This window comes from Cryptotermes secundus, unplaced genomic scaffold, assembly GCF_002891405.2.
Source record: "Cryptotermes secundus unplaced genomic scaffold, Csec_1.0 scaffold367, whole genome shotgun sequence".
NCBI classification, from domain to species: Eukaryota; Metazoa; Arthropoda; class Insecta; order Blattodea; family Kalotermitidae; genus Cryptotermes; species Cryptotermes secundus.
Window position 1 is genome coordinate 768,380 of NW_019731266.1, and position 12,458 is coordinate 780,837.

The window sequence follows — 12,458 nt, forward strand, 5'->3', positions numbered from 1 at the left end:
ATCAAGATAAAGTCCGTTTTATTATGAACTGTCGGGCTTGAAACGGATTTAGCATAATCCGTAACTATTTCCTGGAAATTTTAAAAGAAACCACAAACATCGGCCGTCGCTCTTGTCCTTTATTTCTTCCGCCTTTACGGAACAGCCCCCTTCAACGGATAAATTCTAGCATATGACAAAATTCAGCCCGTTAGGCGATAGGCAACTGAAAAGAGAAAGAATCAGAAAACTTAAGTTTCAGGACAGAAACCTGACCCAGTACCAATTTGTCCACTATGAATGACACGCAAATTAGCCCAGAATTATACAAAGGTCCTCGCTGTGAGAAACTGGCGTCAAACTGAACGAGTGAAAGCCAGAAGAACGAATTCGGTACATTTTGCTTGGACTGTACTGGGGCATAGTTATGGGTGTGAATCATATATAACAGGAATGATTGTACGAGTAACATGCAAGGAAGTAACAAGAAATACTGGGGCTTTCTAAACAGAAGCTCTGGCTTTAATTACACTAACTCGCTACTTAATAAAAACGTCTGCATGAATATGAAAGGCGTGGGAAGAAACTGGGAGACATGTGTAGACTGGAGGATAATATTAAATTGAACATTTGAAAAAAAATACTTCATATTGTGTTCTTATGAGTGCGAGACGCTGTGTATTATTTTGCTGGTCATTTTACGACTCTGAAATAGGCAGATTATACAGTGTCGAATTATTAAGGAGACTGATGAATGATTAACTGGAAAGGATTTGGAAGAAAACTGCCGTGGCCTAATTGAGACACTATCCTGGGATTTCGCTGGAGGGATTGAGGAAAACCACGAAAACACTTAAACAGTATAGCCGGTGTCCCTTCCGGGATTCGATACGAGCACCTTCTTCCATCTATGGCGTCCAAAATAGAGCACAATCTAAACTCTCAGCGCGTTGAAAGTCTCAAAACTGTATAAAATAAGTTGCGAAGGCCTGGATTTGATGCAGCTAGCTCAAGACAGATCGAATAGCGGTTTATTTTTAGAATGACGATAAATCTGCTAGTTCTGCAACAAGGTGGAATTTCTTAACCGCTTCGGCAACTAAGGTCCAGCGTCTCTGGGAAGCTCGAGTAACGGGGAGTCACCTAAGCCTATCAGTGCCACTCATTCGCGAAGAAGTGAGGCAATTATTGCTATAGACTTTAATAGAACCCCTGGGTTCACAGCAAGGAGACACACAAAGGAAATAATTTTTCTTATTTTCGTGCAATTTCCCAGCGAGATTCCTAATTTCCTCTGCAGAAAAACATCTTATTTACAGCGCACATAACTGATTACAAGGGAGAGATTTTGAATTCAAAGAAAATGTTGTCATGAGGGTTGTAATTTCCTGGTCACGATTCATAAAATGAAAAGGGATCTTGACTACACAAAATTATCACTGGAACACGAGAAAGGTTGAAGCAAGAAAACAAACTTGAATACCTACAGGTCCCTAGTCATTTCGCAATTAGACATCAGGTTGGAGACTTTATGTCTGTAGCAGACTGACCTATAACAGATCTCTTGAATCAAGAATAATGAACTCACAAACATGTTTAGAAGTCAGAACTTGTGGAGATAATTAATTTCTGCGTTTCATATCCCCATTTTCATTTTTTTTTTGCGTTCTGATCTTATTTTTATGTTACCATCAATAATAAACATGACTTCGTAATATCTGAGGTTCTCACACCGTCGAATATCAAGATGTGACGCCGTGTAGTTGGGCAGGCGTCTCCATCTTAATGGTACGGTACAAGAAGATGTTCAGAAAAGCTGGAATTCAACAACCACATCATACAGCGCCACGTTCTAAAAGAACGTAACTTTGAGACCACTTTTACGGCGTTCAAGTCAGCCCGCCATTTTGCAAGAATGATACGGGACTTAGCCGTACAGATGCAATTCCGAGGTAAAGCGCGGCCGACGCGTAAGGTTGATAACCTTACCGCCATCTTTGAGCCGATTGTCTAGATAATGTGGTGCCCTCAACGTCTCAAGGCTCTGTGGGCCCTCACGGCCTGTTACCGGAATAGCTTTACTTTTTTTACATACATTTGGTTAATACCCTATAAGGACGTAATAGTGACTGCCTCTGTGATCTAGTGGTCAGAGTTCCTGTCTACAGATCCAGAGGTCCCGGGTTCGTTTCCCGGCGCTATAAGATTTTCTGAGAAGTACTGGTTCCGGAACGGGGTCCACTCAGCCTCGTGAGGATAATTGAGGAGCTATTTCAAGGAAATAGCGCCTCCGGTCTAGAAAACCGAGATTAACGGCTGTAGGGATCCGTTGCGCTGACCACGTGACATCCTCTATCCGCAAAAGTTGGTACTAACTTCGCCGACAAGCGGCGGTCGCTCGGTCGGTATAGTTCGCTTGCGGACTACAGTCCATGGAGTTTGTTTTTGTCGTTGAATGTAACAGTTGTTTATTCTGATGATCATAAGAAACACGTAATTGTATTTTATTGGTAGAGAACGGAGAGTTTCTGAACGCCAGAGCAGGTGATGAATACAGTTACATGGTCAGTGCGCTTGTACTGGACGACCAGAGCACTGCATACATACTTTTGTTCCTGTTATTATGTCCTACACAAGGGAACGTTTGATACACCGGATTTCCAACAAATCCTTTACAATTTTAATTACCATTCAGTGATATCTGTTACACTGGGTGCTCAGTAATGGCACCGGTTGTCTCCCTCCGTTAAATCTGTTGCCGTTTAATACACTTCCGTAACACGTGTCATATCGGACAGTCTGTAACCCAACCTGTCGTTTAATATTTCGTGTCACGCCATAGGGCTATACCGGCTATTCAAGAAATCGCTTCGCAGTAACAAGTTGCAAGTCCAGATCGCGAACTACAGACTCAATATACACGTACGTGAAGTTGCCCGCACCGTAATGGAGTCTACACAGTTCACCTACGATCACGCCAGGTCACACATCCGCAGGAAACATCTGATAGGTCACCTCTCCCAATGAAATACTCATAAAAAGGGTAAAGCTATCCCTGTAACAGGCCGTGGAGGCTCATAGGGCTGTGAGACGTCGAAGCTCGCACATTTTCTAGGCAATCGGCTCACAGATGGCGGTGAGGTTGTCAGCCTTATGTGCTTACGGCCTTTTACACCCAGGAAGATTCCTGATACTCATTTCTGTTAGAGGCTTAGTCGAACCCAGGGCCATAGTGCGGCTGGAAGGATTAGATCAAATGAAAAATCCAATAACCTCACGGGAAACGAACTGGCGACCTTTCGGCTTGTTGCATAGTGCCTCAGCCAACTACGTCACCGCGTAGGCACACACTACAATTAAATAATATCAGTTGGTAGAATCTTGGTGTTTGTTGCTGTTTTGTTTTTTGTACAAGTTCTAGAAATGATATGGGAAGTCTATTTTTGATAACGGTTTGGTGTTGCAGAATAATGTGAATACGCAGAAATTTCACCAGTGGTGCATTACAGTCTGCAATATTAGTTTTCTGTGCTTTGTTATCAACCGACATTCGAAACCATAGCGTAATGTTTCGGTAGTTGGATCTCCTCCCAACTTCAGGCGTAGGTATCTATTCATTTGGGTCCGTCAGAATCTAGCGACTGGACGTAATTGTTCCTAACAGGTCCACCTGAACAGGTACCCCCACCCGAGGGAAGGAGCAGATATGCTTACCGAAACCTGGTGTTGTTTCATAATCGCGCCCGCTGGATGAAGTCCATAACGCTAGTAATAACGGGGAACAAGTGTATTTGAGACTACACACGAAAGTTGCAGCTTATCAACGACGAATATTTGTGAGAGCAAAGTTTTCAATATGAACAGTTGAAGTACGGATATTTGGAGCGAAAAATAAAACATATCTACGTGCTGGAATAAGTATTCAACGCATTTAAACTACCTTTGGATCCCCCAAAATAATTTCAGTACTGAAATAAACAGTGCCGTTTATCGTATTCAGTTATTCAGTATAGAGGGGGTTGGTTTCCCCATGCACCGCGACTAATAGTCTATTGTACGTCCCCCTTTAATTTCTACTGTCGCCATACCCTACCGATACTGGTGCCCGCTATCTCCCCTTTCTGCCAGCGAGGTCGGCCCTCTACTGGCAGTGGTACCCGATGCTTTCCCCATCTACCGGAGGCATTGGAAACTACTTGGGCGGGAAACTTGCCTAATTTTGCTCAGAGGTCTCCTAGAGACATGAGGATCTTTTACGTGCCGTAAATCTACGATACGGGACCCACGGCTTAAAGTCCTTCCCGGAGGACTTGTTCCCTGAATTTTTCCGCCCTTAAAAATTCCACGACCTCCGCCTTGAGTCATGAGGTGGGAACGTTACCCCTAGACTACGGAGGCCGTTTCCGTTTATCGTAAATAAAATGCCAACAAAAAAAAAAAGCTGAAGCATATTTTCTGTATCCAAGCATTAAAATTTCTGATATCACATCCAGATTTTTACGTCGCATGTTTGAACCGTATGTATTTCAGATCATTTGGTAATTTATATACACGCCGTACATAATATATAGGCACCTGAAACGATCTTCTTCACTGACCTAACAATAAACATATCTTTATACAGATGAATTCAAACACATAATATTAGGATTCATATGCATTCTACTTCGATGGACCAAAGTAGCTACAAAAACAGATGTTTAAACTAAATTCTTAAACAGTAAATTCAACATTCATTTAAATCATAATTAAACTGATGGCACGAGGGATTGAATTTCTCTCCCTAATTTCAATCATATATTTCGAGCGGAGGAAAACATGTCTGTCCCATATGACTGCATGTGAATGTGACTAAACGTTACAGGAAAATGTGAACATTCATGGCACCGCAGGAACTTACCAACGCCTTTGTTCTGCAGCATTTCCAGAAGTTTCTTTATGCTTTCATCCCGGGCTTGCAGCGTTTGCTTCTGAGTCTCTATCCTTAGTTCGAGCTCCTGAAAACAACCAAGAAATGCACACATCATTATTCTGAAAGATACTTTCACATGTCCTGGGTTCCGTGACAAATAATTGCGGATTCTAGATCTGGTGCTTTTATTTATTTGATGTCACTCTCACAATTACACTCGGTTATAACAACTCAACTCCTTCTGGATACCGAATCCCTCGCTGTTGTCTGCATCTTGCATCTCTGGTCTTCTGGACTCTCCCCGCACTTCTTGCGTTGCTCTGCTAGTTTCTTCCGTCCGCTCGGTCTGTTACATTCGACAGTCGGACGCTCTAGAAAACACCTTGTTCAAGGGCTCTGCTTCGCGTATTCAATGCAACGGTAGTTACAGTATTGGTTACCGCGGGAACTGAACTAGTTCTGGGTTTCACTTCCGTGGTAACGGTCTGCCTATGCGCGCGTTGTCGCGTGAACGTGTTTAACTGTCACCCAAACAATTATATATTTACTGCTCTTATTGTAGCAGGAACGTGACCACCGAGCCGTTGCCTAGCAATGAAATCCCGCTCTGACTCCGATATTCCGACGTTTAGGTGGCACGTCAAAATACAGTAAATCATTATGAACTGCAGGATTGTGGTCTCCTGCGATACCGTGTAATTTGTTACGTCGTTGCTGACGTTTCAGAAGAACATGTTGCTGTTCCCTTCACATACATGACACAACTGACGGTGTTGGAACCAATAAGACCACAATCTAAATCCTCAAACCTGAGAATAAATCTGATCCCATATGTAACAAGGGGGTGTCGTCACCAGTCAGTGAAGTAGGCCGTTACTTTATCATCACAAAGTCACTAGATTCGATTTTCAAAATGTTTCTGGTCTTCATACCCTAGTGGAAAGCTTAATCAAATTACATAGGATTTTTCTTCCATAAGGTTGCCTACGAAGGATAACGTGCACTGGTTCGTAGGATAGATGGACTTTCTGTTTTATATATTCTTAATATATTATGCAGACAAATTCGTAACATTCTCAAGACAGATAAGTCGGCCGGTTAGATTGCTGCTGGCCTTCGCAAGTACAATTATTCCTGCCTTCAATGTCCTCGTGATTCATGACTAAGATTTACATAGATTCAGTTCCTACCTCACCTCCTGTACAACTAGCACTTCCTGTACGATAAGTCCTTGTATGATCAGCACTACTTGCACGACCATACCTCGAAAGATCGTCCCTTTCTATATGAAAGGCGTTTCTTGTAAAATTAACCATTCTTGATATAATTTAATCTGATCAATTTCAACAGTGCGTTTTCTTTTCCTCAAAATTTACTGGACAAATTTGGCGTCCATTTATAATACCAAATTTCATCCTAATACGTTCAGCAGTTTTACAGCTGAGAAAGAATGGATGGAGCAGAGAGCCATGCCATCAACATAATGCGTTAATTTCTTCATTTGTCCAAGGAACACATACAAAAAATATAGCACATTGAGAGAAAGATTCGAGGATCTCAAGGGAGGGGGGACTATGATAATCAGTGTATTCGGAGAGGTTTTCCTCTATAGTCAGAGGCTAACGTTTCGGAGGAACCTGCTGTCCCCATCTTCAGCATCACACTCGTATCAAGACGAAGGCAGCAGGTTCCTAGGAAACGTTGATGTTATCTATCAAAATTTTTGGCATTATAGCACTCAACCCTGAAGATGGAGGTAGAGGGTTTCTCCGAAGCGTTGGTATCTACCCACCAAACTACACAGCGTTACATCTCAGATAACCATTATTTTATAAACTCAAGCAGTATCATAAATTAGATTATTCTTAAAGAAGGCTTCGTATGCGGTAATACCTTAATTCTACCGTGGGATGAAACCTGACCCATGGGTGAGCCTATATGAGTACATTGCACGCGCTCTCTGGGAGCCAATATAAGGAAATCTCTTGGGAGTTTACTGTGAAGTCAGGCAATGGGAACGTATCGGCCTCTCCTGTGTTGCCGAGGCATGCCACTTTGTGTTCCTATGGATTAGCTCCAACTTTGCGTGTTTATTTTCGTAACAAAACACGGCGAGGCACTGCAAGGGCAAGGGCGCAAAATTAGAAGCAGCCCGCGTGTCCGCGGAGGGCGGGGAAAGGGGGTGCTCCAGCCCTCCTGTCAATGGCTATTTTCGACACTTCCCTTCTCGGCTCCTGCAAAAGACAGTTAATAGAACTTTGTGGTTCCCACACAGGCGAATAACAAGATTGATGCCGTGTAGTCTGGTAGATATTTACTGCTGTTTCGGGAGAACATGCCGCTTCCATCTTCTACACTGACGATGGAAGTAGTAGTTTCTCGTGGTGTTCCACTGTACCCAGAGGAAAATGCCGAAACAATACCTCAAATGTGATCACAGCTGCGTCCCATTCACTTTTCACTTATCCCGCTACCAGAGCCATTAAATAAGCCGTAACTACAAAAGGAGAACTTATAAGTGGGTTATGCAGTGAAGCTCTAAATTACAGAGTTGTATTTAATTACAGTACAGTATGTTGAGAGCCATACTTTCTGGTGACATTTCGGTAATGTATTGACACCAAGAGGAAGAAGAGCAGCGATATCTCGGAAGGACTCCAAAGATATGTCGGAAGAAGAGTTGCGATATCGCATAAGAGCAGTAGTGATATCAACGGAGAATTTCTAAGTGTAGCTGAGCTCTACACGGGCGGCTGTAACAAGAGGACCTAGGCGAGGGAAGCCGAAGAAAATCCAATGTTAGAAGCCGCTGCCAAGGAACGGCTGGTTAAGACACAGCAGGTTGGAAGGGGCTTAGCGGATTCTGTGGCGACTTGCAAAGTGTGGAGATTAGCGGCGGCTAATCCAATATCTAATCCCTGCCCCGTCTATAGTAACACGCCCCCAAATACGTGACAATATTATTGCAACAGTTCTGTCTGAATATACAACCTCGATCGATATCAGTTTTGCAATTTCGCACGCAGAAGATGCGAATGGAAGGAAAGAAAAATACGGACAGAGGCTCAATTATGCTTCGCTTTCATCCGTCTATGGAAATCATGCACAGCAAAAAAAGAAGGGAAAGTTCGAACAATTCGCACAAAACGAGAACCTCAGCACAGTGACTCTATTGTTCCCGGCACGTTTCTTTTCAACTTGGCAACGTCTCTGCAAAGTGAAATGGTGAAAGGAACCACAAAACGGGAGGCCAAGCAGCCCAGAACTAATCCTATATAATATTTCCAATTGGGGCTCGGCCAAAATAGAGCCGACATACCAAAAGCAAGAAATTTTGTAAAACTAGATTCAGATTGGATTTTAAGTTCTCACAGCGGTGGCTATGACTGCGGTCCTCTGGGCTGAAACGCCGTGAAGTTAGACGTTTCGGAGAAGCATGTCGACTCCATCCATTATTGAAGATGGAGGCGATCTTTTGTAACGAAATGTATTTCGGAGAAAGCCTGGCTCTTCGGAGGAACACATGGTTTCCATTCTACCATGAAGATTGAGGCGGTATGTTCCCCCGAAACGTCGGATTTTCTCCGAACTAAACACCGTCATGAACCAGAAGCTCAGATTACTCGTCAAATATCTCCACGATCCACATTTAAGTTGGTGAGACGTCTTAAGGGTACGAATGTTTAATAGGGGAGGGGGTGGAGCCGGGATAGCGAATTCGGTAGAGCGGCTAGCTACGGGCTGGACGACAAGAGGAGTTGGAGTTCCAGTCCCGGTACAACAAAGACTGTTCTTTTTTGACCAGCGTCCAGACCGGTTCTGGGGCCCACCCGGCCTCCTATACAATGGGTACCGGAAGGGTTGGATATTTCCAGGGGGGGTAAAGCGGCTGAAGCGTGAAGCTGATCACTCACCTCAGACTACTGCCGAGATCAATAAATTGTGGATCTATATAACCACTCCCCCATACGCCTTCATGGCGTAGTGTTTATATTTAATTAAGCACAGGGACAACTTTACCTTCTATTTTTATATGGGGTGTATTTTACGTCACTCCTGGTACCTCGACCATGCCTTAAACAGCAGCATAAATGGCGAAGTGACCAGGATACTGAAGGAAACGGCTGTGGCCTAAAATAAGACTTATTCTGAGATTTACTTGGAAAGACCGAGGAAAACTAACTAAAATCGAAACATAGTATTAAAGTTTTATCAAAATATGATCAAGTGCACTCGGATATGAGATAGGAAAGACGTCTTGTAGGACCTACATTTGTTCCTGTACAATGAGAAAGAGGGGCAGACGGTAGCGTAGTTGGTTGAGGCACTATACTACAAGTCGGAAGGTCGTAGATTCCATTCCCGATGAGGTCATTAGATTTTTCAATTGACCTAATCATTCCAGCCGCACAATGGCCCTGGGGTCGACAAAGCCTCTAACAAAAATGAGTACCCAGAATCTTCCCGGGGGTAAAGGGTGGCCGGCTGACAATCTCAGCGTCATTATCTCAGTCGATTGTGTACAAAATGTGGGAACCTCGACGTCTCACAACACTATGTGGTTCCACGGCCTGTTACAGGGATAGCTGTACCTTTTTTACTACGAGCAAAGAACACAGAAATAAGACAAGAGATACGTCGTTTCGCTTAACAACCTGTCATTCTGTTCTTCTCTAACATGTCGACATTGGCGGAAGTGCATCGATTGGTCTGCATTCCTTTGTGATATGCAAGAACACAGCGATCTCCGGCCGGTTACGTGACATCCAACTGTTTAATTACTATGGAAACAGGATGCCACACAACGCAAACTTTATTTCATTCCGACATGTTCTGAACTTGAAACAATCAATATCGCCCGAAGATGCTGGGTATCGAACTAGTTCCTTCTAGAGATGCTACCAGACGCTCAGCTACCTTAAGGAATTCCAAGGGGTTTATGGAGCTCAATAGTTTCTTTACCTGTTCATAAAAGCAACCGCTTCTCCTTATCCACATAAATCCAGTTCTTATTTTCCCATTATAATTCTTTACGATGCATTTTAATATTATCCTCACGTGCAAACCTAGGTCTGCCGAGTGATCTCTTTCTTAAAGGGTTTCCTACCAAAACTCTGAAATTTCAGGAACGGTAGCTTTTTTAGTAGGAATATGCATGGCGAACATCTGACCCAACAGGTTAGTGTAGCGTTAAGGCTTCTCATTCATTCGGGAGGGGCTTGGTTCAAATCTCGGTCGGCACTCCGTCAATTCTGAGATTTCTTGTGGTTTTCCTCAGTTCCTCCAAGAAAATGCTGGGATATCACTTTGATTAGGCCACAACCACTTCCTTCTAAGTATTTTCCAGCTCATCTGTCATCCTACCATTCGACACTATATAGTGTAGCTACTGGCTGCTGTTACTACTACTACTACTACTACTACACACAGTACGCATATGGTCGCATCCAGGAAAACAGCAGCACAGCGTTCAAGGGAACTACCATCTCCAACACCAACACTTCGATAAAATAACACAGTATAAATGCACAGATACATCTGAAGATGGAAGCGACGTTGCCCTCGAAATGTCGGGCTCTGTCCGAACTGTACAGTGCTGCAAACTACAATTACTAGAAAGTTACAATTATGAATATAGGACAGAAACCAACATGTCCCTACTTCAGGCCTCGTTTGAAATACCAGACTTTTCAACCGTAAAGTTGCCTCAAGGATGTTTCTGACAGATTTACTCTACTGACCGCAAGTTACGGAGCAGCGTGCATCTAGAGAAACGTGTGCGCTCACCTTGATAGTTTCTCTCAAGATGGCGATCTCCCTCGTCAGATGCTCGTTCTCTGTAAACAGCATTTCCATCTGCTGCTGCAACTCCACGCTCGGGTTTCGCATCCTCATCCGTAGTTCTTCCTCCAGTTGTCGCACCAGCATCGCTTGTTTCTGCAAATACAAGAAAGTCACAGTTCAGCAGTGACTGTTCCCAGTTAACCCACTAAATGCCGAGTTTTGGGCAAAATAACAAAACTATCACAAACACTTTGGATTGTCATAGCACGGGCTATGGCACCTTGGTGCTTACTTATAGTGTTTGCTCTTCGACCCTGAAGATGGAGGCAATGTTTTCGTCTCATATATTTTCCCACTGACAACGGCGGACCAGAAATACCTACATTACATAAAATTCCTACATATTGTAACATAACTCCATAGTCCTGAGCCCTTCTAGAGAAGCCGCCTAAAAGCGTGAGTAGTGGAGCCAGACATTGAATTGCCCATTTTGCTAGGCAACGGTTCATGTACGTTTCCGAGACAACGCATTCATAAAAAGCAATAATGGAGCAACTGGAGGCGGTGATCTCTACTGGGTTCTCCTGCAGTCATAAAATGGAGTTTGATTAAACTGGATGAGTGGTTTAGTTATGAGGGCCGAAAAAAAGTAAAATTATACCATTAAGAAACGATACATTCAAAATGTAATATCTTAAATATAACTCCAGGTATCTCCACAAATATCATCACAATTATCAATTAGAATCCATCATAATCATCTTCCTTGTGATTATTATTTAGGACCATAAAATAAAACGACCCCTCATTTTCAAGGAGTATAAAAAAAACTCTGCGGGGTCATGCGATAATTTCTAACTGAATTTGTTTTGCGAACTGCGCAGTATCAACGTCTCCTATTGTTATTTTTCTGATGCGCCGTCTTCTGAATGCCTTGAATTGTCCGCGACTTGTAATGAGGCATGAAAATTACAGTTTGCATCTCGTAAATGTACGTATCTGCAGACTGCGGTCTCTGGGAGCATTACAACCGCTGTGTAGAAGCACACTCTGGCAACTACATTTCCCCTGTGCCTTTTATGGATTAAACCAGCCGTTAGGGGGATGTTGTAACCTGTATCTTTGCAATATTAATTTCATGAAACGTGTACGCAAATTTCCAAGCAACCACAAGGCCTATAACTATGAAGTTTGACACACATACAAAGGAGATTTCTCTGCAAACTTTCCTTTAAAAAATAGAATTAGGCTTATGCGGTCACCATACCGTCTGTGTATCCCCCCCCCATTAACTTAGGAATGCCTCAACCAATATTTATGAAACTTGGCACCAGAGCCCATCTCAAAGGAGTACTTCATACATCCCTCCCTTTAGTCTGTGTCCCCGTTATGTGTATTCCGCTATCGTTGCTAGGCAGAAACGTTATTGCGGCAACGAATACATATGCAACAATAGAAGAACCGTGCCGTTTTCTACGCCGCCCGCGTCGTATCAAAGACAAGTAGGAGATTACATCTTTCCAAAACCTTTTGTTATTCTAACGAATTTAAGTGAAATTCTCTAGTTAACTACAACTTGTAGGTTTATGAAACGTCGGTAAATTTTTAACAGACTACACGGCTTCACGATTCGGGAGATATTATTTTTCATAATCACCGCTGTGGGACTATAGAAACCCGAAATATTTTACTTCCTGTCCAGCAGCCGAGATTTCCGTTGAATTTGTGATACCCTTGACGCAGGCCGCTTCCTGCGCTCAAGAAATTCGCCAGATCCCCATGT

The 12,458-nt window shown here is 43.1% G+C and overlaps 1 protein-coding gene across 5 annotated transcripts in view; it reads right to left on the minus strand.

The window, feature by feature from the left end:
- The window catches only part of LOC111866763 (trichohyalin), a 152,626-nt gene that overhangs the window by 52,040 nt on the left and 88,128 nt on the right, over window positions 1-12,458 (minus strand). For 4 of the 5 annotated variants that reach the window (XM_033752399.1, XM_033752398.1, XM_023856006.2 and 1 more), the window contains exons 2-3: window positions 10,679-10,828; window positions 4,880-4,976 (exon numbers count right to left, since the gene is read on the minus strand). In XM_033752399.1, the coding sequence (XP_033608290.1) occupies window positions 4,880-4,976; window positions 10,679-10,828 (247 nt within the window). Of the gene's footprint in view, window positions 1-4,879; window positions 4,977-10,678; window positions 10,829-12,458 lie in introns of those variants that run through there. The other variant, XM_033752401.1, reaches the window with a different exon arrangement.